At 46.8% G+C, this 24,803-nt stretch overlaps 2 protein-coding genes across 2 annotated transcripts; both read right to left on the reverse strand.

Annotated features, from left to right (window-relative positions):
- Nucleotides 1–854: 854 nt before the first annotated feature.
- Nucleotides 855–3,835, reverse strand: vamp2 (vesicle-associated membrane protein 2; the record flags this gene model as incomplete). The annotated part of the gene is made up of 5 exons (XM_084473673.1): nucleotides 855–941; nucleotides 1,229–1,280; nucleotides 2,648–2,806; nucleotides 3,264–3,363; nucleotides 3,831–3,835. 5 exons carry the CDS (start codon nucleotides 3,833–3,835, stop codon nucleotides 925–927), a joined length of 333 nt encoding a protein of 110 aa, XP_084329799.1. The 3' UTR covers nucleotides 855–924.
- Nucleotides 3,836–8,468: 4,633 nt separating this feature from the next.
- On the reverse strand, nucleotides 8,469–23,951 carry mpp1 (MAGUK p55 scaffold protein 1). Its single transcript, XM_084474613.1, has 12 exons — nucleotides 23,329–23,951; nucleotides 17,252–17,380; nucleotides 15,830–15,908; nucleotides 15,397–15,482; nucleotides 14,610–14,678; nucleotides 13,104–13,300; nucleotides 12,665–12,768; nucleotides 12,478–12,558; nucleotides 11,839–11,919; nucleotides 11,548–11,750; nucleotides 11,138–11,212; nucleotides 8,469–9,775 (listed from the first exon to the last, which is right to left on the reverse strand). Exons 1-12 carry the CDS (start codon nucleotides 23,464–23,466, stop codon nucleotides 9,599–9,601), a joined length of 1,419 nt encoding a protein of 472 aa, XP_084330739.1. The 5' UTR covers nucleotides 23,467–23,951; the 3' UTR covers nucleotides 8,469–9,598.
- Nucleotides 23,952–24,803: the final 852 nt, after the last annotated feature.

Raw genomic sequence — 24,803 nt, forward strand, 5'->3', positions numbered from 1 at the left:
TCGTCAAGAGAGAAAAATGCATGCAGACCGGGTGTGGGTTCATAAAAAATGAAGGTGAAGATGAATAGAAATATTGATCACAGAGAATATCGACACCCATTAGTGATAACGATGAGCATGTCGTTGGAATGGTCTAGGACAGTGACATCACGGAACGTCTTACATTTCATTGGTCCAGAAGATGTTTTTTCTACGACTGCGTGTTTTTTACGGATTAGCGTGAGATGTTTCTACCACAACGTCGACGGGGAACGTCTTCACGTTTCGTTCCTAGACCATGACGGGGGAATATAGGGGAACGCTGACGACCTGCTCGGCGCTCGCTTGGGAAAAACCGCAAGCCGCACCGGACCGCTGGGGGGGGGGGCGGGGGGGGGCGTGCGAGACGCACGGCGGTCCGGGCGCGCGGGGGCGCGGTCACATGCTGCGCCCTCGCTACACGGGCTGACACCGAAGCATACAGAGAAATGAATACAAAACTTAAAAAGTACAAAAAAGCACTCGCACGCACACACACCTACAAAAAACAGTATATATATATATATGTATATATCAGAATAAAACTCTACAAAGAACTATATATTTCAGTCACAGATAACGCCGTCGTCGTTCCTCTCCTAGCGCCGCGGACCGCAGTGTTTGCTCGGCAGGACGGCGAATAGAAAAGCCGCTGAGCCTAGAAAGGAGACGGGGGGCCACAGACTCACAGGACAAATACCACAGGGGTCCAGAGGCGAGGTGGTGGGGGGCCGCGGGGCCCCGGCGGGGGCGGGGGGGGGCATATCGAGACCAATCAGGGTGGGGGGCAGAGGGGGAGAGGGGAAGAATTAGAAACTAAACTCATCACCAGTGGTTAATTTGGTCGTGAATTTGAGGACGTTTGCTGTTGCGAGGGCGTGGAGACTGGGGTAGGAACAACTCTTCTTAGGTGCTGAAGTACACTGTGGGAAACAGACGGGGGGGGGGGGCACACAGGAAACAGACGGGGAGACAACACGAAGCAGGGGTGTCAGAAGATGAGTGGTTTCACATTTAAGTCGGCTACATTAGTGTGTTTTGTCCAAATTGTCGGATTGTTGGAGAAACGATGTAAAACATTGCAGTATCAAGAAAATTATAATTACATTTATTTCATGCTCTTGGAACTGATTAGAAAGTGAAACGCAGTTCAACAGTTGATGAAGATATGAAGATATGATGATCGATTGTATTGATTATTGATCCTTACCAATAATGACGATGACGACGATCAGGCAAATCACACCCAGAATAATCATCATCTAAAAAGAAGTCGAAAGACAACATGAAACCTTGTTAAAAACACATTTTATCCGAGCACCTCATCATTCATCCACATAACGCAGAGACATGAACTCAGACTCAGCTAATCAATAGCTTCAACTCAATCTTCCACCTGTTAACATATTCAACCACACCGGGCCAGAAACAAACTGGCCTGGTATATTATGTATATACCATATATTATTTATGAGTATCATCACCTACTCACAGAGTGAGGCGGGTGCATTCCATTAAACATTTATAAAGCCAGAGCATGAGAGTGTCCTCTGCTGTCCCCTACAGCCTCGCCTCCTTCCTCCTACCCACCGTAGAATCAATTATAATATTTCATGTTCACATTGGAACATATTCAGTCCACATTCAGTCCATATTCAGCCATAGCGCTGCTATTGTGTGAGTCATGTTCTGTATGCTGTTCATGATGCTGTCTCTTTTGTCATGTGTGTGTGTGTGGTTGACGTGAGCTTCCTCTGTAGAAGGTCATTGGTCAGGACGACCTTGGGTTCGACTGCCCATTGGACAAACAGAAGATGCTTTCGGCATCACGGCGGCCACGAGGCCAGCGAGCGGCTGGGTGACGCTGTTCAGCACCCCAGCAGCAGCCTGCTGTTAAAGGCTGAGGAGGAGGAGCTACGGGCTGGGTGGTGAGGCTTTATATGGGCAGGGAAAAGAGAGAGAGAGAGAGAGAGAGAGAGAGAGAGAGAGAGAGAGAGAGAGAGAGAGAGAGAGAGAGAGAGAGAGAGAGAGAGAGAGAGAGAGAGAGAGAGAGAGAGAGAGAGAGAGAGAGAGAGAGAGATAGATAGATAGATAGATAGATAGATAGATAGATAGATAGATAGATAGATAGATAGATAGATAGATAGATAGATAGATAGATAGATAGATAGGAAAGACAGAGAGACATCGAGCAACTACATCCTGACGTATTACAGAGACTGTAAACAGACCTCCAGGCCAGGCTGATGACCTCCACAAGGTTATCCCTGTTTGGGCTGGTTGCTGCTTCCCACCTTTTCCCGCTCCCGACCTCCAACTACCGAGGATTGCATATCGCTAGCTCCAGCTGCTAGCTCTAGCCGCTAGCCCTAGCCGCTAGCCCAACCCACCATGGTGTTCTTCCACGAGTACTTGTTCTTGAGCTAGCCGCTAGCTCTTGCCGCTATAAATAGCCACTAGCCCCACCCACCTGGGCGTTCTTCCACCAGTACTTGTTCTTGAGCTAGCCGCTAGCTCCAACCGCTAGCTCTAGCTCTAGCCCCACCCACCTGGGCGTTCTTCCACCAGTACTTGTTCTCGAGCTATCCGCTAGCTCTAGCTGCTAGCCCTAGCCGCTAGCCCCACCCACCTTGGCGTTCTTCCACCAGTACTTGTTCTTGAGCTTGGCGGCGCTGGTCTCGAACTGGGAGGCCCCGGCCTGCAGCGCGTCGGCCCGGTCGTCCAGCTCAGACAGCTTCTGGTCACGCTCCAGCACCTTATCCACGTTCACACGCATGATGTCCACCACCTAGCGTTACCACGGAGACAGGGCTGTGATGCTGGGAAGGGATGGAGCCAAGCCCCACAGAGGAGGAGGCCTGGCTCGCTGCTCGCTATTGTCTTGTCCAGACTGGCACTCAAGTTATTGATTTAATAATATGAAATAAACTCAACAAGTGATTAATCAGTTATATATATACAGTATATATATATATATATATATATATATATATATATATGTGATATATGTGTTCAGCTTAAGGGATCCATTCTGACATGGTTACGGTATATGGTATTACACATTATCATTAAGATGATAATAGTTAAAGATGATAATAATACGGGTATTCAACTAAAATAATAATTCATATAATATATTACATAGTCCTGGTCCACACCTCATCCATGTAGTGGTCTATGATAACATGTGATCAAATAATAACTAAATATTATATATATCATAGTCCTGGTGCTGATGGTCCTACCTCGTCCACCTGGGCCTGGGTCTGCTGCAGGCGGCGGTTGCTGGTGAGGTTGGGGGGCTGAGTGGCTCCATCTGCTCCGGGGGCTCCGGCGGGGGCGGACCTGCCGGGACACACGGCTCGTTAGCACTAGCGTTAGCGTTAGCTCGGACAAAACAGGATGGCCCAGAAAGTGATAAAAATAGCCCCGGACGAGGCGCACAATAGGCCCGGTGCGCTGGGGCCGGGGGGGGGGGGAGCGCTTAGCCACAGCGGCGGCGGCGGTGGACGTGCTATGTACTCAGCTGCTGCCTCCACACAAAAGGAGGGCGAGGGAGATTCACGGCCTGTCTCTTTCTCTCTCTCTCTCTCTCTCTCTCTGCTCAGATGTAAAAATAAATCAAATGTGTGAAATAAATAGATTTATGCTCTGTGTTGGCTCGAGTAAATGTGTCTTAAATGTAATAAGAATTAGAAATTTGGAATTGTATCAAATCTCACAAACAGCCAAACACGACATTAAGGAATTAACGGGCAGTTTCACAAAAAAAACGACAACAAGCTGGCAAACACGACTAAATACAAGACAACGCCATGGTCGATCAATAAACAGTTGACCGTTTAACTATTTTTAGAACAATAACCCCAGATGAAAGGTGATAGTCCTGTATACAGATGGTATCGTTAGCCCCGTGATGCATGGGGAGAGGCAGCAGAGAGAATTAGAGGTCAGCAGCATTCAGCGCGCCCAGAGAGGGGGTCAGGTGAGGTAGGGGGGCAGGGACTCTAGAGGGTTCTCCGTTGGCTATACCGAGACCCTCACCCAAACCACAGAACAGAGAGCAGAGAGCAGAGAGCAGAGAGCAGAGAGCAGAGAGCAGAGAGCAGAGAGTGAGAGCAGAGAGTGAGAGCAGAGAGCAGAGAGTGAGAGCAGAGAGCAGAGAGCAGAGAGCAGAAAGCAGAAAGCAGAGAGTGAGAGCAGAGAGCGGAGAGCAGAGAGCAGAGAGCAGAGAGCAGAGAGGCCCATCGCTGTGTAAAGGTCACCCAGCACTCCTAATCCCTCACGTCACATCACATCCAGGAAGTCCCTCCAATGTTTGCTGTGATAATGATGTTATTATTATATTATTTAGGACGTGTTTATCTAAAGAAAGGTACAGTGGTACAGGTATAGTATAGTAGGCCTATAAAGGCCATTAAGGAGAAGGCATCTTGCTGTAGGATGCCTTCAGGTAGGCAGAGGGGGATCAAACCAGCAACCCTTTGACTGGGCGTCGACACATGACTTGAGGGCAGTAGAGCAACGCGTGGCCCTGGGTCGTATAAAAGGGGGAAACACGTACCTTACAGGAGGGCTACGGGAGAACGTTCTAGGGATACATGTAAATATGTACATTTTGTAGTAAGTAAAACTCAACATGACATAAAATATGAATAGGTCTATTTGTTTAATTTTACCTCAGCTTATTCTATTTTAAGCGCCTCTAGGCCACTTCAATGTCAATGCTTATGCTAAATGATAATAGTAGCCTATAATAACACTTATAACTGTTATAATGGTATTAAATATCGAATTCTAACACACTCATATGCTAACTGAGAGTTGCTAACAGTAGCTGCTGGCTGATAAGAGGCTGGCTGACATATTAGCGTCAAAACTACCCAACATGGCAACTAGCCTGTAAGAAGCCAAACAGATAGCCAATCTGGCAACTAGCCTGTTAGACGCCAAACAGATAGCCAATCTGGCAACTAGCCAATAGCAACTAGCCTGTTAGCAGCAACAGGCTAGCTGCCATGTAGGCCGAGCCCACAACCCCGTAACCTTCTCCTCACATTGACGCTCGACACCCCGTCCCGAGATATAGCCACCGTCCGTCTAATATTATATTATACTCAGGGTGTTTTCTACCAATAAAGATGTCGTGTTAGCTACAGTGCTAGCCAGCTGTGTGCTACATCGCGCCCCGGGGGCTCCGCGGCCGTCTTTCAGCACCGGAGAGCGGCGTTCAGCACCGGACAGCGCCGGGGAGCGACCCGTCGAGTGGGGGCCGTTGAGCGGGTTTCCCGGGTCATAGGACCGCAGGGTCCTGTATGTACGATGATACAAACGGCCCAAACACTCGTTCATCCGTGATTTCGGCTGTTTTTTGTGGAACAAAGAGGGTCTGTGGAGGGGACTCGACCGGGCAGGGAGCGTCGTGATGTGGAGGGCGTTGCTTTGTGGAGCACCACGCACACACTCATGGAAACACCGAGCGGGATGCGATCAATAGCGGGGATATCAGAGGACTCCAGCCAACGATGCCTTTTCTGTTTTAATTCCATGAAGGCTTGGGGCGAGGTGTTAACAAGGCCCCTTTTAGACCTCCCGTTGGTTATATTATAAGACCATTAACACGCTATGCTCGGGGAAATACAGAAATAGGAATATGAATAAAACCACGAATAACGCTCCACAATAAGCTACTGGGTTCCCTGTCCGCCCTCTCGCACGTTCGACGAGAGAGTAGGCTGTCACGCACACGCACACGCACGCAAGGTGACAACAGTACCAGGCCAGAGAGGCCTCTACCCAGGAGAGGGTCGTGGGTCGTGTGGTCCGTCGAGTGGGTCGACGGCATCCTGATGCCGCGGGTGAAGTGGATCTTAAGTGATCAACAGGCTCTTAAAACAGATCCCCCTCCAGCTCTTCAACAGCAGAGAACTGTTCGCTATAAGGAGCTGTTCATCATAACTGTTGGTTATAAGGAGCTGTTTATCATAAAGAACTGTTCTTTATAAGGAGCTGTTCATCATGAGGAGCTGTACATTATAAGGAGCTGTTCATCATAACTGTTCGTTATAAGGGGCTGTTTATCATAAAGAGCTGTTCTTTATGAAGGGCTTTTCGTTATAAGGAGCTGTTCATCGTGAGGAGCTGTACATTATAAGGAGCTATTCATTATAACTGTTTTTTTTTTTATAAGGAGCTGTTCATTATAAGGAGCTGATCATCATAAGGAGCCATTATTTATAATGAGCTGTTCATCATAAGGAGCTGTTCTTTATAATGAGCCCTTCATTATGGAGCTGTTCATTATAAGGCTGTTCTTTATAATGAGCTGTTCATTATTATAAGGAGCTGTTCCTTATAACTGTTCATCATAAGGAGCTGTTCATCATACCTGTTCATCACAATGAGCTGTTCTTTTTAAATAGCTGTTCATCGTAAGGAGCTGTTCATCATAAGGAGCTGTTCGTTATAAGGCCCGCGTCCTGCTTCACAATTAGCCTCCTAATCCTCGTTACTAGTGTCGCCCCACCAGGGCCTACGGAGGCTATCCAGACAGAAAGCGTCGATCTAAAATTAATAACTATATTATTGGTCATCCCCCCCCCCCTTTTATCTGTTACTAAACCAAACCAGTCCAGACTGGAAATATTGCGTGTCACTGAAATCCCCATCGCCAGAAGGAGACTGGGAGCAGGAGGACACGGTTCCATGACACCGTGCGGGTCTGCTCCTCTCCACTCAACACGCACATAGGGCTTATTAGCCCTTACAATAAAATGGCGACGCGTGGAAGCGCTCCTCGGTTCAGGCGACGGCGGTTCATCGTGTCGGGCTCCACGGAAACTCGTGACTCGTCGAGGGTGGAGGTTATTAAGACCAATCAGGGGTTTTCATGCACCTGCCCCGGGATCCGTGATGATCCGCTGGATCCGTGATGATCCACTGTCGCCTGAACCGTAGAGGACTTTCCAGTTCAATAAACTGAGCAAACGGAGCCACAGGCTACAGCGACCCGCCGCCGTGGAAACCATCCCATAATAACACTCATAGACCCCGGGGGTTAGCCGGGCACTCACATGGTTCTGGCGGGGCTCGGCGGACCGTGCGGGGTTGGATCCGGAGTGGAGAGGGCTCCTGAAGGCGGTGAGTAGCGCTGGGGTCTGGGAGGAGATCAGCGCTCCTCGGTGGGGTCGTCTGGTCGGGGAGGAGATCTGCTTCTTCTTCTAGAGGAGGAGGAGGAGAGCAGGAGGAGATCTTCTTCTTCTTCTGGAGGAGGAGATCTTGTGGAGCCTGCAGCCCGGAGGTCGGAGCGCTGTCTCGGGTTCACTGTATACTCGGGATGTGTACGGGGTCCGTGTCCGTCTGTCCGTCCTGTCCGGGGTGTCTGTAGCGCGGCAGCAGCAGCGTGTAACGGCGTCGACTCTCAGTAATGAACGCGTCGTGGCTCGAGCGGCTGGATTAGGACGAGGGGGGGCGGTGACAGGGGGGGGCGGTGACGTCACGGGATGAGTCGGATGTCGAAATGGTCGCCGAGGACAGCGGCTCCTCTTTTTTCAACCCGTCAGTGACGGCGGTTGTTTTTTTTCTTATTTTAGTGTGTGTGTGTGTGTGTGTGTGTGTGTGTGTGTGTGTGTGTGTGTGTGTGTGTGTGTGTGTGTGTGTGTGTGTGTGTCCACGATGTGTGTGTGTGTGTGTGTGTGTGTGTGTGTGTGTGTGTGTGTGTGTGTGTGTGTGTGTGTGTGTGTGTGTGTGTGTGTGTGTGTGTGTGTGTGTGTGTCTCCACAAGGTTAAGGTGGTGCCGTGTGTGTGAATAACGCGTTACACTCCACGGTTGTGTTGTAATGTCTTCAAGCTTTAAGGACACGGAGCCTCTTTATGGCGGGCTGCTTGTCAACAAAATGGCCGCGCCGAGGAGCGTCGTCCTCATCCCCTCATTATTTAATTCAGATATGACATCAAATGGCGTGAATGGTACACCTATAGGCCTAAACGTGTGTTTATAGATGCATTTCATTTGACAGACTATCGTGTTAATTTATGAGTTTTTCATATTCGCTTGATTGGTTTGTTGGCGTTGTAAAAGATCGTTGTAAAAGACTGAAAATGGAGGTCATTTTAAATAAAGAGCACGTTTCCACTTCTGTTACTTCACGTAACATAAAACCTAACAAGATCATGAATAAATATGAATTGTTATTGTTTATTAAAAATATATATTTAAAAGCTATTTAAGCAACATGCATATTCTGACCCATGCTTTATTGAACTCCCTTGACACTTTAGGCTACATATAGGCCTATAATATATCGTTTTTGGATTTGATGAAAGATACAGATTTATGATTAAATGAGTATTAAAATTAATCATTGAACTATTTATATCGACATAGATCTGATGTAAATATGTATCTAGGTAAGCCAATGGCGGTAAAAAATCACACCTCACACAGAACATTAAAGAAGAAAAAGATTTATTTTTTCAACTTAAAAATATTCAGTCTCAAAGATACATATTTAACGGGGAAATACTACAGAGAATATATATATATATTTATGTCAAGCCACGAAGGAAGGTATTCACGTTTGTTTCATGCAATGCTAACCAGCGCTAGTGGATGATCTGCATCGACTAGCGCGTCCCTGCTAGCATTGGCGAACGACAGAGCTCCAGAACCACATCAGGTGGGTCCAGAGAGGAGGTATGAGGCATCGAGGCACCATCAGTTTCTGCTAATTACACTTAGTGTCCACTGTATTGCTGGGTTTTTAATTCATCATGTGGAAATTGGCTAAATCAGTGGTATTAAGCATCCTTGTTTGTTGTTCAAGATATATATAGAGAGAGCTAATTTATAGACATATGATTTGGATTTAATTGGTGTTAAAGGTCCCCTATTTGCCACCGGGCGTGAGGTTGATTAGTAAATCCTTATACGAGCCATTTCAAAATGCATCCATTTATGACATCACAATTGGGAGTCGCCCAGATGTTTGACGAGAGATCCAGCTGAGGCCGGCCGCTTGCTACAGCCCCTCTACCCATGATGTGGTTGAACACTCCCCACCAGTGAGGTCAAAGATGGATCAGTTTTGAAAGGGCTTATAATGAATTCACGTGTTGCCCGGTGGTCAAAGAGCGGCCCTTTAAAAGTGGCTTCAGAGCGTTGGCTTTCCACGACAACACATAACAAGCCATGACACGACATCAACTCGTTCACTGAACGTTATGACGAGAGGGGGAGGAAAACGGACAAGAGAAATGCCTAAAGTGAGAGAAACATTTGATAAAAATCCTTCTAGGGGATTCAGTTCACAGTTGTGGTCATATTCAGACGGAACACGGGCGACGGCTCAGGGAGCCAGAACGCTCTCCGCTGAGCCTTTGCTTGTTTAGAATTCATTTTTCTTTAAAATATATCTACCACTATTTAACTATTGCTATTTTTTGGATGCGTTTGTGAAACAAAAATAAAGATAAAATCTCAGTGACGACAACAATACCACGGGTATCCACAGGTGTCCCTCCCCAGGTCTTTTCTATCCACCGCCCCCCCCCCGCCCCCCCCTCCCCCCAGAGAGAGACTTCAGTACACCCAGGACACCGGGACCCACTGGGGGGTGGAGGTGGCGCGCTCGATGGCCTCCTCCACCCCCTTCACGCTCTCGTCCACGTCGTTGTTGACCAGGATCTCGTCGAAGAAGTGTCCGTAAGTGGCCAAGATGGCGTCAGACTCCTTCTGGATGAGCTGCAGGGATTCCGTCTGAAGAGCGGGAAAACGTTTGGGGTTAGCGCTGCGCTAACGCTGACGTTATAGAGCTAGCTGCGTGGGTTGACTCTAGGTTTAGAATCAATTATCTGGATTAGCTGGATCCAGATGTAGTTTTTATATTGTTTGGTTGCTCCGAAGCTTTCTATTCACTCCCTCGCCCTATGCAGGTGACTATCAGATTTGGCACTTTGGTGGCAAAAAGGTTGATACTTAACGACTGGAAGGCCACCGACCCTCCTAGCTTTTCCAGGTGGCTGAGGGAAATGGTCTCAGGGATACACCTAGAAATGTTTCGCCGCAATCCGGGTACTGTTACACCACCCGTGGAGACTGACTGTGTCTGGGGCCCCATTGCGAAACATATTAACACAGTTCTGTAAATGTCTGGGTAGCGTTTGTCGTTGTTGTTTTGTTTTGTTTTTGTTCTTCTTGTGTTTGTTTGTTTGTTTGTTTGTTTCCTGTTTTGGCTGTGTGTTTTTGTTGCTGTTTTTGTTTGTTTTGATGTTGCTGTTTGTATTGTTTAGCTTGTGTACTTGTTTGTTGTGGGGAGTTTGGAGTGATTTCTGAAAATAATAAAAATATATAATATAGAATCAATTATCTAGGTTTAGAATTAATAATCTAGGTTTAGAATCAATAATCTAGGTTTAGAATCAATTATCTAGGTTTAGAATTAATAATCTAGGTTTAGAATCAATAATCTAGGTTTAGATTGAATGATCTAGGTTTAGACTTAAGACCTATAGCCCCAGTCATGTGTTTATAGATGTATGAAGACTAACGTGTTTATTGAAAGGGTTTTTTAATATTGTTGAATCTAGGTTTGGATTCTAGATTCTAGTTCTAACCTAGGTTTGGATTGAAGTCAAATCATACAGCGTTCAGGTGCTTTCTGACAGAAAGTAGTGTCCGAGTTCACGTTGAGTTTACGTTAGACTGGCTGTACAACATGCGGTACCGCTTTGGTGAATGAAAACCGCCGTTCCCAGCATAGTATGACAGGCAGAAGATCAGCAGAACAGAAGATAAAATGCGGTTCACGATTCAAACACCGGGAGAAAGAGCAGGACTGTATTTTGAAAGTATCTGTGTTATGGTGGAGTAAAGTTATGAGGTTGATTCTGCCTGGTTGTATTTCAGGGGCACGATAGTGTGTCGTGGCTCGAGTGTGTGACACCAGCCAGGTTCTGGGTTCCATCCCCAATGTTCTGGAGCACGATGCCCTAACTCCCATCTGCTCCTTAATAACGGGAACTCACTGTGAGCCGCTTTAGAGGAAAAAGCATCTTCCAAGTGACGACTAACTAATTAACTAATGAACGAGTGAATAATAGTGAAGACCGGAATAAGCACCTGAGCAGACGTGTTGGTGGGGGCGATGAAAATCACCAGAGGTGCATACTCTGCTGTCCTGACCAGCTTCAACGTCTGGGGAGAGAGAGAGTGAGAGAGAGAGAAAGAGCGAGAGCGAGCAGTTAGACAGCATGTAGCAGAAGGTAACAGCCATTCAGAGACAACAGAATCAGTGACTCAGAAGACATGACTCAGAAATACGTATGCTTCTAAGCCCAGCAGGAAACTGCAGTAAAGTAATAGTTTAATAGATAGTTTGTTGTTCACTTGTTGTCTCCTCTGAGTTTTATATATATATATATATATATATATATATATATATATATATATATATATATATAGATATTTTTTTTCAGATTAAAAACACTTTCTCAATAAATGGTATCGTCATCATCATCATCATTCCTGACCTGGGGTTCCACGTCCAGCAGGGCGATGCTGCCTTGCTCATGGATCTTCTGGATGGTCTCGATCTTGGTGCCGAACATGAAGCCCTGGAAGCTGCCGTACTCCAGCAGCTGATTGGACGAGATGCTCTTAGTCATGACGTCGTTGGAGATGAAGTGGTACTCCTCCCCGGTGGCCTCGTCCTTCCGGGGGGGTCTGGTGGTGTCTGGGGGGGAGGAGAGGGGGGAGGTTAGGCGGGGGGGGCCGGGGTCTGACACGGTACTGATGGGGAGGGAGGGAACCGGGTGACCTACGTGGTGCGGGGTAGGCGAACCGCTCGGGGTACCGGCTCAGCAGGGCGTTCTTGATGTGGCTCCGTCCCACTCCAGGGGCTCCTGTTTGGTGAATGGACTGCGTTAATACAGCGCTTTAACCAGTGGCCACTCACAGCGCTTCATCGATATCCTCTAACATTCACCCATTCATGCACACATTCACACACAGACGGCGGAGTCAGCCACGCAAAGGCGACAGCCAGCTCGTCGGGAGCAGGTTAGGGTGAGGCGTCTCGCTCAGGGGCACCTCGACACACAGACGGGAGGAGCCAGCGATCAAACTAGCAACCTTCCGGTTACCAGCCAACCCGCTCTACCACCTGAGCCATATGCCGCCCCGTTTGGAAATGACAACATGTCGCACATGTTCATCACGTCACATGACCACTATCACTCTTCTGATCTGAATTATTAATAGTCTTCAGATGGATGGTCTCTTGACAAGAGACTAAAGGTTTAGCTGCTCAGGTCCTTCTCCTCGCCCGTCTATGCACGAGAGGAGCATGCGTGTTACGATCAGAACAGTTTGAAGCCTATACAATAAGACATACAGGAATCAGACGCCCAACCGTAACTACAGACAGGGAATCTGATTGGCTAAACGTCCAGGCAGCTCACCAATGAGGACCAAGGTTTTCCTCTTGAAGGCGGGCAGCCGGACCACCTCCTCGTAGGAGATCACGTCCAGCTGGTCGAAAACTGACGGACACAAAAGACGGCGTTAGAGGAATCGGAGGAAGGAAGGGTTCTGGGACACAGGGTCTGGGGGTCAAGGGGTCAGGGGGTCAGGGGGTCAGGGACTCACTGGAGCTGTGCTTGGCCAGGTACTTGTCTTTACACTTCTTCTTCTTGGTGAACAGACCGCAGGACGGGCTGCCCTGCGTGGCCTTGCTCTTACTGGCCGAACGCCTGCAGGCACAAGACCAACACTTTGATACATAGAATATCACAGAAACATAGAGTATCACAGATACACAGAATATCACAGATACACAGAATATCACAGACTGCACAACGGGGGGGTTCTGGAGAGAGATACCAGGGCTCCACCACCACGCATACAATGAAGATAGAAAATACACAATTCAATATAGGAGTATCAATAAATATGTATGTCATAAAAATATGAAACAAGTAAAATGTGTGATGATGACTGAAATGATGATGATGATGATGATGAAATCTTCACACTCGTGAACCCTCGTTCTCCATCCTCCATCTCCAAAGGCCTAGTGACCACGTACCACTCCTGGAGGTCGGGGGAGGGGATGAGGCCGGCGTAGGAGCCAGAGCAGCTCTCCACGTGACCCTGCCACCAGTTGGGGTCCTGCTTGTTGATGATCTGGATGATGGCGCCCGTCTGGAACTTAAGCCCCGCCTCCTTGCACGGGATGAGGTCGTCCTTGGCGGGGTCGTAGTGGAACTGGGCCCGCATGTACATCTGGACAGAGAGACACACAGACAGACAGACAGAGAGAGAGACACAGACAGACAGACAGACAGAGAGACAGAGAGAGACAGACAGACAGAGAGAGAGAAAGAGACGGACAGACAGAGAGACAGGCACAGAGAGACAGACAGACAGAGAGAGAGACAGCATTAGTCACGAGATCCCTCCCCCTCATTGGTCGGACTGGACGGGTGTTAGTCTGGGAAGGATGGAATCCATCTTGTATTGTGACGACTGAGAGCTGAAGTTGTTCTCTCTGAGCAGGTTGCGCTAAATGACTTCATGATTACAAACTGCATTTGGGACTTGATTTTGGAATTTCGGTTTTCTAACAAATAATTATATTTCAAATATAATTATTTGTATTTATCTTTATTTTAAGATAAATACAAATTTATCTTTATCTTTATTTATCTTAATTTATTGTATTTATCTTTTTTTTTTTTTTAACAAATAATTATATTTCAAATATAATTATTTGTGGTTTGAGCGTTCGAGTCCCAGCTGAGAGGTACCAGGTTCGATCCCCAGTGTCTACAGACAGGGACCCTTGAATCAGATTTCCTCCTTGCATTTCCAATAAATATGAAACCATCTTACCTGAATATATGATTATGTATTTATCATATATGCAGCTGATGTGAACTATTCTATAAGCTATGGTTATGGTTAAAGATTAGTTTATGAATATGAGTGATAGAAAAACTATTGTATTAAAACCAGTTGATTATTAGCCAACATGTTATTATGTAGAAATAAAGGTATAGAACAGAAAGAAAGAAAATACAGACTACTTCTAAAAGAACTACAGTTCCTGAATCAACCTACCATGACTGGCCACACATGGATTTAACTCTAAGTATTAAGTAGCTTGTAAAATACCCAATAAATAATTTTTTTCACTTCACACTTGTTGATCATATAAAATGTCCTCCAAGCGCTGCATGTAGTGACAGTGTGTGGCCAGCGGGGGGCAGTATGACCCATTCTACTCTACTGTGTTTCAAGCCAAAGAACAAAATCTCGGGATTATTTTGTTGGACTTTGAAACATTCGACGTCTAAAGTTACCTGTGTCTCTCATTGATTTACAGAAGATTCATCTGTTGAGGAACAAACTATTTAACACAAGAGATCGACAAAACACGATTTGTGATTCGGTGTACAGCCGACCGAGGAAGCATTGTAACCTCATTATCCCGGAATTCATGCAAACAATGAAAATAAACTCAAAATCAAACATTTGAATCGCAATAGAATACAACCCCGGGCCAGCGGCCAATGAGAGGAGAGGAACGTACCTCACAGGCCCGTGAGCGGCCGTGCAGGTTGGGGATGACCTTCATGGTCACCACGCCACTCGTCTCCTTCTGCAGAGGGGACAGAAAGAGACACACACACAGATCTAGTGTCAGTTATCAGCAGAGGGGGCGGTCCGGCGGCTCAGCTCAGACGTCCTTCGGCAGCAGATGGAGGTCAGAGAGCACCTGGCTATAGCACGCGTTGGGAATCAAACCCAGAACCCAACACCCTACACTAATACTACTGGCCCTTAGCTGGCCCTTGTTTTCGAGTCACCCTGTATTCAGACGTCCTTCAGCAGCAGACAGAGGTCAGGGAGCCCCTCGTTGTAGAACGCCCACCAATACCCTGAGGGCTTTGGGAATCAAACCCAGGACCCAACACCCTACACTAATACTACTGGCCCTTAGCTGGCCCTTGTTTTCGAGTCATTTAAAAAGGGACATACTACACCACCAGGTGTGAGTGTGATTAGCCGTTACAAGCTGTTTTGAATATCTGCCTCTTCGGTCCACCTAGATGTATGACAGGTAGATGAGCAACGTTTGCTACAGTCCACTGGGTAGGCTGGTAGCACTGATCTATCCAGCACACATCTAGGTGGACACGCCCACCTGTGATGTCAGAAGAGGCCGATTTTCAAAACGGCATGTAACGGCTAATCACACTCACACCTGGTGGTATAATATGTCACCTGTAACGTAGCATTGTATTACATTCATCTGTCAAATAATCCTATAAACATTCAGACCACTCCAGGACCCTGAGTGTGTGTGTGAGACGAACCAGGATCTTCTGCAGCTGGTCCACCGACTGGCTGCCCACACTCCTGCCGTTGATCTCAGCGATCTCATCGCCTTCGTGAAGCGATCCTGGAGAGAGTGAAGAACCCATCAGGACGTACGGTCGGGTCGAGAGAGGCTCAAGACTCACCTGTTCAGAGTTCACCTGGACCCTGAACCAGAGACTCATGACTCTGCATAGCCTCCCCCCTTACCCCCCCCACTAGGTTTTTACCATATATTGACTACAACTTGCATCATGTGTCACGTAGAAATGCCAAAGCATTTTATTTGACTCAGTTAACCTGCTAGTACTGGATTCAAAGATAAATAGAAACTGAAGCTAAACTAGACTAGATGTGTGGGGTTAGCCGTATGGACACCAGCCAATAGATAACAGGATGAATAAATCAATGATCAATAATCAGGTCCAGTACCTTGCCGGTGGATCATGCCTCCGTGGAGGATCCGGGCCACAGTACACTTGTGTTTCTCGTTCAGCTTCAGAGTCACGCCCTGAGGAGACCAGAACCACCCACAGAGCGGAATCAGAACCACGTTACTGGCCAACAGGTTTACAAGACTCACCTGTTAAGAGTGAGTCACCTGTTAAGCCTCCCCCTTATCCTAGCTATCTCTCAGTACGTTTACATGCACAGCTTAATTTGATTAAAGCCATAGCTCGATTATGCTCCTCAATTGGACAACTGCAATTGTCCGCGTATACATGGCGGTGAGTAAATCGATTCATTGGCCGAAGCGTGTCATGCCCCGGTACGATAGGTGGCGCTGTGCCCATTTCAACTAGTGGTAATAGAGCCACCGGTTGACCTCTTTACATCACCAGCAACAACAAACTCATTCGAGAAAGCGATGTTTCAGCAGACAGCTGTCAGTTCACTTCGGGTCTATATCATTTCTGCGACGCTCCATTGTTCCGACCTCTCGGTCGTATGCCGACTCCTCCGGCTGCTCTGCCGGTGGAGCAGTCCGCATACGACCGAGAGGTTGGAACAATGGAGCGTTGGAGCCTTGGGTGAAATGGAAGCGTAGTGTCCGTGTGTTTCCACCTTTAATGAATGCATGCCATGCGCGCTCCCGCGGCCGGGACACAATTATTATAGGGGGTAAATACATTCACCGGCTTCCTCCATCTTCTGCTCCACCTTTTAAAATAAATCGCCGTTTCTCGTTATCCCTTATCCGACGGCGGCAACAACAACAACAACAACGAGACTATCGTCTCCTTCTACTTCCGGCTCACGGCACCGGGAAAAGGTCTCGAGTTGGCTCGATTGGCTACATGCACGCTTAGCTCGACTATGAATCGCATTATCTAGGGGTCTTAATTCGACTATGAGTAAGCCAATTCGATTTGAGTATAGCTCGACTAAGGTGTATACATGCATCTTAGTAATCCAATCATAGTTGGACTAAGCCAATAAATCGACTTTCTTGAGTGTCATGTAAACGCACTGTCTGTTGTGTACACAGAATGGGTTAACCTAGTGATTGTTAGTGCTTGGCACTTGGTTCTATGAACATCCTTACTGTACCGACAGCGATATATTGTTGTTTCTCTTTGTTCTGACAAATGTACTTATTGTAAGTGGCTTTGGATAAAAGGGCTAAATGCCCTGAATGTAAAGGTAAATGTCAACACGCAAGTGGTTTGACTCCAGTTCACAGTCACTCTCCAGTGAACAGACCATTATAGTTCTGACTAAATGATCTTGTTTAGATCATCTTTGAGTTAGGTTGAGCTAATCCGCAGAACGAACAGTGAGAAATAAACCAGAGTGTGGTTGTTTATGTTGTGAATGTTGTTGTTTATGTTGTGATGTTCGGATGCTCGTTACCATGGGCTCCGACGGGTTCTTCTCAAACGCCACCTCCCTCATCTTGCTCAGTTCAGGTCCGTTGCTAGGGGCCGAGCTCCCATTGGTGTACACTGCTGCCCCCTGGAGGTCAGACGTCTGCATTACAGCCTGCGGAACCGAAAAACAAAGAAGAAAGGGTTTAGTTTTACACACAAGGAAAATAAGATAAGGTTATCTTTATGAAGGGCGGATGGGAAAAGTGTCAAATTGTACATTGTACATTGTACAAGGGACGGCAGTCCCTTGTACAATAGAGGTAAGAGGTAGAGCAGGTTGACTGGTTACCGGAAGGTTGCTAGTTCGATCCCCGGATCCTCCTAGCTAGAGTGTCAAGGTGTCCCTGAGCAAGGCACCTCACCCTAACTGCTCCTGACGAGCTGGCTATCACCCTGCGTGGTTGAGTCTGCCATCGGTGTGTGTGAATGAGTGGTTGTAAGTCACTTGGGATAAAAAAAATCCCCTAAATGTAAATGTAAAATGTACATTAAAACAATACATGGGTCATTTCCCAGACTCTCCACCAGAGGGACTGAGAGCTGAGAGTTCACCAGGGTTCAAGTCCTCTTCAGTCACACTTCAAGGAGGCATTACAGCGGACTCAGCATAAAGGTCAAAGGTGGCTGCTATATGGACGCCTCCTGCAGTCAGACTGCTGCGTGTGCAGACCTCGGATGATAACGCCTCACCCTAACCCCCAGCTACCAGGGTCGCCAAATCTCATGAGGAAAACCAGCCAAATCAGCTCTCAGAACAGACTCCTACAACTATGGAACCCGGTACATTGGGTCACCTTTCCTTTTCCTTGATTTGGTCCGTCAGTCTTTGTTAACAGCCTGTTGCTAGGCTACCAACATGTTCCCAACTGCTGGTTGATAAGACGTTTAGAAACAAAAACGGTTCAGATAAGTGGCTCCCTCTGGACTAGGAGTCAGAGGAGCCTTTCCACAGAGGCTGGCAGTCATCCAACACTATTCTACTACCTACTGTCAAACACTAGGAGAACTATCTTTAGGAGAAGCTTCTATCAACAGCCACTCGCAGTGAATCCAGATGTCATAAAGGAGCAGGTAGGGGTTAGACAGTACAGAGACAGGTCATTAAGGAGCAGGTAGGGGTTAGACAGTACAGACAGGTCATTAAGGAGCAGGTAGGGGTTGGACAGTAGAGAGACAGGTCATTAAGGAGCAGGTAGGGGTTGGACAGTACAGACAGGTCATTAAGGAGCAGGTAGGGGTTAGACAGTACAGACAGGTCATTAAGGAGCAGGTAGGGGTTGGACAGTACAGAGACAGGTCATTAAGGAGTAGTACAGTGCCTAAGGGGATGTCTTCTCCTTTGTGACCCGTTTACCCAAGTACGAAGGTTAACACTATTGGTTGACTAGGCCGGCGACCCATAGAGAAGGGAAGGTGGGACCGCTGCCGACAGCACAAGGGCATTGATTCCAAGGAGGAAGGTGGGACAGCTGACCAGAGCACATGGGATAACATTTTGACGACATCGCTCACTTGTGAGGTGGCTGAATTAAACACAGGTCAAACAAAGGTCAATGAATAGTCGACTCTGGGGAAAGGCAGGATGGCAAGACAATACGCGAAAAGAAAGAACAAGGCCTAGTTTTATAACAAGTTATAAAAACAAACAACATGTAGATTTTTCCAATACATACCCCAACCATGTGTGAAAGCCTCTTAATCGATTTAAGAAAAAGCTGTGAAAGAATTCAGAAGACGAGGTTGTGTTAATGGTCGCCTCCTAACCCCTAATCCTATAACCTTTTAAACCTGCACCTCAGATTGTTTTGAGTAAAATAGCCGTTTGTAATCATATGGTACATACAGTCAGTGGCGCCAACTTCAGGTCAACATTGGGGGGTCATAAATATTTCATTCAAATGTGTTCCACCGAGAAGTAGGCTATATCACTTCTCCAAAGTCCTGCTTTCAGAATTTGAGGTTCAGAACAGTAGTTCATGAATTATTTAAGTATTATTTATCTGTAATTTATTCAATTTTTTTTTCCAAATTTTGGTTGCAATGATGTATGATTTAACCATTCCATCAATTGACGAATGCGTTTTACAAGTGTGTTATGAGTGGCGGCGTGCACTTATTTTCCATAAACATGCCCGAATAAATGGGAGTAGGCCTAGCTTAATTACATTTCAGTCACTAATTTAGAAATGTAGAAATCATGGAGGTAGCTCGCCAGGCTCTCATAGTACTGACTTCACACTGCTCACTCACATCGTCCAGCGGGTTCCCACCTGCAGGCTTACGGAAAGAGTCAAACCATGGCAGTCTCTTTGGTTACTCTCTGCTTGTATTGATCAGCTCTTTGACTGTCTTCATCGCATCTCAGCATATGTTAACTTTTGAAACTGCATCTTGAAAGGCAAGGTTCATGTTGTGGGCATTACAATGCACGTACATTGGCTCTTCTTGTATGTCCTTGATGCAGAACTCAGTGCTTGGCACTTGGTTCTATGAACAAGTGCCAAGCACTGTACCGACAGAGATATAATGTTGTTTCTCTTTCTTCTGACTAATGTACTTGCAAGTTGCTTTGGATAAAAGCGTCTGCTAAACACCCTGAATGTAAATGTATTATTTATGGATGTACAATATATTAGTTATATAGATAAGAGAGTCCCGTCAGAAGGGAAACCCCAAGGGTTGAGATCCCCTGGAGTCGAACCATTTCACTCTCAGGTAACAGGAGACGTCTGGGCAGCTCTGAGACCAGCAGACCTGGAGACACGCCAAACACCGGCCTGTTCAGGGGGTTAGAACACAAGACTGCAGGGAGAAACCTGTTCTCAAGAAAAACAAAGAGAGAGAGAGGGAGAGGGAAAAAAAAGAGAGAGCGAAGACGGGGCGAGCGAGCGAGAGAGAGAGATAGAAGACGGGGTGGTCGGAGTACGTAGCACCCTTAGCGAAGGGGCTTGTGTTTTAAGATTAAGGACTAGAGTAAGGGATGTGTTTTCAGGTAAAGGGTTAGGGTTTTATCTGTATGTAAAGCTGGGTTGATCTACACTTAGCACAGACAGCAGAACTTAGTGGGACCTGAGACAGACGAACAAAAGGCAAAGGCATCAACATGAAACAGGAAATTACTTTTCCTCGATGCCAAAAGACTTTAACATTTTTGTGATTTGGTCACAGATTCTCTCCGGGCTGATCGTAATAACCAACCAATCACAATGATCAGACAACTGTCATCCCTCCGTCCCAAATCAGAACCCGTCAGATCAGTAACCACCACCGTAACATCCGGTTTCATCCAGTCGGCGAAGAAGACAATGTGGAACATGAAGGGGAGGAAGGGTTCAGATTACATTGTATTGCTGATTTGGGTTTCCTGAACAAAACACTACAAAGCGCTTTCTAAATACAAGAATTTAAATACATGATAGGTCTGTTCCAGAAATGGATCAAAATCTGTTAAAGTCTGTCGTCTGGGAGGAGTAAACCCTGGAAGCACGTAATTTCTAATCAGGAAGTGTTTACACATCAACAAGCTTACTGGGGGCTGTTTGAAGGTCGTCTTGTGGATTTCCTGGTTGTCATAACCGCTGACTAACGCCCCCCCCCTGCCCCAGTGTCTCTCCTCTTCGAGCAGGAGGAAACACCCACGCTACGAAACCGGTTTGAGACAGGGGAGAGCGGCTCTTGTGCAATGCACGATGACCAACAACATGGAGCCAACGTTCCCCGTTTAGAAACAGATCAGCTGTTTCAGCAGAACACATCACAGGTTGATAAACAGGCATTAATTAGCACCAAATTATCTTCTCACTGCATGATACCTGAATCAGTCAATCTTTAGAACAGAAGTTTGATCCAATCACAAACAGGGCCTGTTGTTAATTGTCTTTTTAATGATAACATTAAATACGTAAGATATGTTGATGACTTTAAACAAGGTTACAAGCTACTTGATCTTATCATGACGGGGGTTAATGATCACCCATACACACCTTGTGGCTCCCTTAGTTTAACCCCATGAGGATGATCACCACTCATCAGCCCATTCATCCACAGAGATGCCACGGTTCCACTGCTTCTGAGGATCTATCTCAGCATTGGCCGGACAATCCAACAATACACGACTTACTCCACTGGCTCCCTGTAGCCCGCATCAGATTCAAGATGATGGAACTGGCATACAAGGCAGTCGATGGAACTGCCCCTGCCTACCTCCAAGCCTTGGTCAAACCACATAGCCCATCTTGATCCCTCTGCTCAACTACCTCAGCTGGAAGTCTGGTACCGCCATCACTAAGAACAACCAAAGGTCGATCAGCTAAATCAAAACTCTTCTCTATCTTGGGACCACAGTGGTGGAACGAGCTCCCTGCTGATGTCAGGACCGCAAAGTCGCTCACCAGCTTCCGCAAACGACTCAAAACCCACCTGTTCAGAGTTCACCTAGACTCTACATAGCCATTCAGTCCCTTATTTGTCTGTTGCACTATTGTTTGTTGTACGTCCTGGCACTTGATGAACGCACTTAATGCAGGTTGTATTCATTCATTGTACTTAATTGTGTAGCATGTACTTAATTGTGTTGTGCATGCATGTTGTGTAGCATGTACTTAGTTGTGTAGCATCTGCAGTAGCTAGCTATCACTGCTGTATACGGGGTTAGCCTGGCGATTATTAGTACTTGCACTTGGTTCTATGAACATCTTTACTGTACTGACGGCGATACATTGTTTCACTTCTTATGACAAATGTACTTATTGTAAGTCGCTTTGGATAAAAGCGTCTGCTAAATGCCCTAAATGTAAATGTAAATGTACTCCTCCGCCTCATTGATAATCCAGATACGAACATCCTGTAACCAACCATAATCTCAGCCTATCACCTATGACCCCCTCAGATCCCAGGAGGAGGGGCCCCTCTCCTGTAAATATAATCCATGTCTCTCCAGTCTTAATCAGAAGGTCAGAAGATAAAAATAACGCATCAAAGAATGTGGTTTGTCATGCCACACTCACACACATACACACACACACACACACAGTGGTGGTCTCAGACTGATTCTGACGTGCTGACCACTGCACTAAATAAACGCTGATCATCACGTGGTGGCGAGTGTTAGAGGAACTGTGAGCGGAGGTCTGTGAAGAGGAGCAAGGAGAACCCTGGACGCTGAGCCAGCAGGGGAGCTTCCTCCTGCTGACTCAGCACATCTCAGAGATAGTGTGTGTGTGTGTGTGTGTGTGTGTGTGTGTGTGTGTGTGTGTGTGTGTGTGTGTGTGTGTGTGTGTGTGTGTGTGTGTGTGTGTCGCAAAAAAGAACTGATTCACAATAAGACTTATAAAGTCTTACAAAACACTGAACACAAACAGAACCGAGGAGTATTGAACCGGGAGTTCCCTTGGTTGATCTACAGGCAACCACGCTCACCTAATCAATCAAACGGGATTTGGTGTTGATTGAGGTGACATTGATAAGGATTGCGTTTATTTAACTGATTATTTTCGACTGCAGTAATCGTATAATGTTCAAATCAAATCAGAAAACTAAAACCTATGAATATAGATATTTGAATCATAGCCCATGTCTTTGCATGGCTGTGCATAAGGTAAGATTTAACCACCGTAACAATTAGCTAGTGAGATGAGGCGAATCTGTTCCTGAGCGCAATGTTTACCCAAACGGACAATTGCGCAAAACCAGACGCACCAAACTTTCCCCGTAATACACCCCGCTGTGCGGGTCTAATACCCCCGCTGTCAGGGTCTTATACCCCCCGCTGTCCGGGTCTAATACCCAGCGGTGTCGGGGTCTAATACCCAGCGGTGTCGGGGTCTAATACCCAGCGGTGTCGGAGTCTAATACCCCCAGCTGTCAGGGTCTAATTCTCCCCGCTGTCGGGGTCTTATACCCCCCGCTGTCCGGGGTCCCGTCCTGAGAGAACAACACAACCCTCACCGACACGCTGGGTCCCCCGGGGCCCGAAACAACGCGACAGCTCTGGTCTGAATCACGACAACAGCTTGAGAGAGGTGATGAGAGGAGGAGGGGAGAGGAGAGGAGGCACCGTACCTTGTCGGGTCTGTGGTGCAGCAGCTGCTCCAGGTACAGGTCGGACAGCGCGGTGCGGACCCCCGGGATCGGCTCCAGGGCCCCCGGGACCGGATCCAGGGCCACCGTCGGTTCGTTCTTAGTGGACTTCAGCGTCATCTTCGTGTTGGCCCAGAGTCAAGTGAACCGAGAGGCCCCTGGTGAAGGTCCACAGCACTTATAGCCGCAGAGACGCGCTGAGCGGCGATAAGACGCCGTGATCAGATCAGCCAACCTGGGTCTGAAGTCCGAGGAGGAGGAGGTGATGGAGGAGGAAGGGGGGCACTTGTGCAACACGGCTGACAGAGCAGTCGCTAAGCCGCCGAGGATGAGGATGAGGATGATGATGTCAGGGAGGGGAAAACCTCACTGCAGATTTCTCCGAGGGGCGTGCTGAGGAGATGACGTCACCGTCCCTGCTACGACGAGGCCGGAACACAAACTGTTTTTAATGTGAAAAGTCAGCGAATAAACAGCCCAGGGTGGACGTCGTGTTAGTCCATGTCCGATTAAAACACATAACGGGTGGGGGGGGGTGAGAGCGCAGATTAAAGTAGAATAGCGGAACGCAGAGCGATGCTGTTCCTGCGGGGTTTTCAGCAGTGTGCGCCGGGCGGGTCCGCTGAGAGGCGGATGTTGTGCTCCTCACAGCAGTGGGCGGGTCCACTGAGAGGCGGATGTTCTCCTCACAGAGGTGGGCGGGTCCGCTTAAAGGCGGATGTTGTGCTCCTCACAGCAGTGGGCGGATCCACTGAGAGGCGGATGTTGTGCTCCTCGCGGCAGTTTGACGAGCTCGTTGCATTCATCGGTTTATTTGTGGACGTTATTGAGTAAAAATAGTATACAAAATGATTATTTGGAATATATTCTGTCGATAATGTTTTTTATTATTGCAAAAAGTATAGTTTGCAATAATTATTATGTCGAATGTGTGATCTGGGAACGTCATGATAGCGTTAGCATAACTTTATTGACAATTTGAGACGAACAACACATCCAATGACACGACATAAAAAATTTAGAAACAACATTCAAGAAGTGAGAAAAAACTACCCAAATTGAAGGCATATAGCGACTTAATAAACCGCTCATGTATATATAACTAACTCTATATAACTCATGTATATTTATAACTCTAAGTGCATTTAGACTGGTTTAAAATTTAGACTACCCATAATATCCGATGTCTGCTCCAGAACTTCAAAAAGTTCTCCAACAAAAATGTCGGCTGTTTCAAAATGAAATAATATGAGCATAGATACATAAGTAATAATAAACCCGGTCTGTCCACAGTCAAACAGTGATCATCGATCAGTGCAATGATATTTATGGGATATTGTATTTCATGATATTGAATTTGTATTTATTTATTAGATGTATTAGATGTAGCTGCAGTATTGCAGTGCAGTATTACATCCAGATGATTTAGGTCTGATCAGGGTCATTGTTGGGTTATC

Source organism: Micromesistius poutassou (assembly GCF_964030765.1).
Source record: "Micromesistius poutassou genome assembly, chromosome: 10".
Lineage (NCBI taxonomy): Eukaryota > Metazoa > Chordata > Actinopteri > Gadiformes > Gadidae > Micromesistius > Micromesistius poutassou.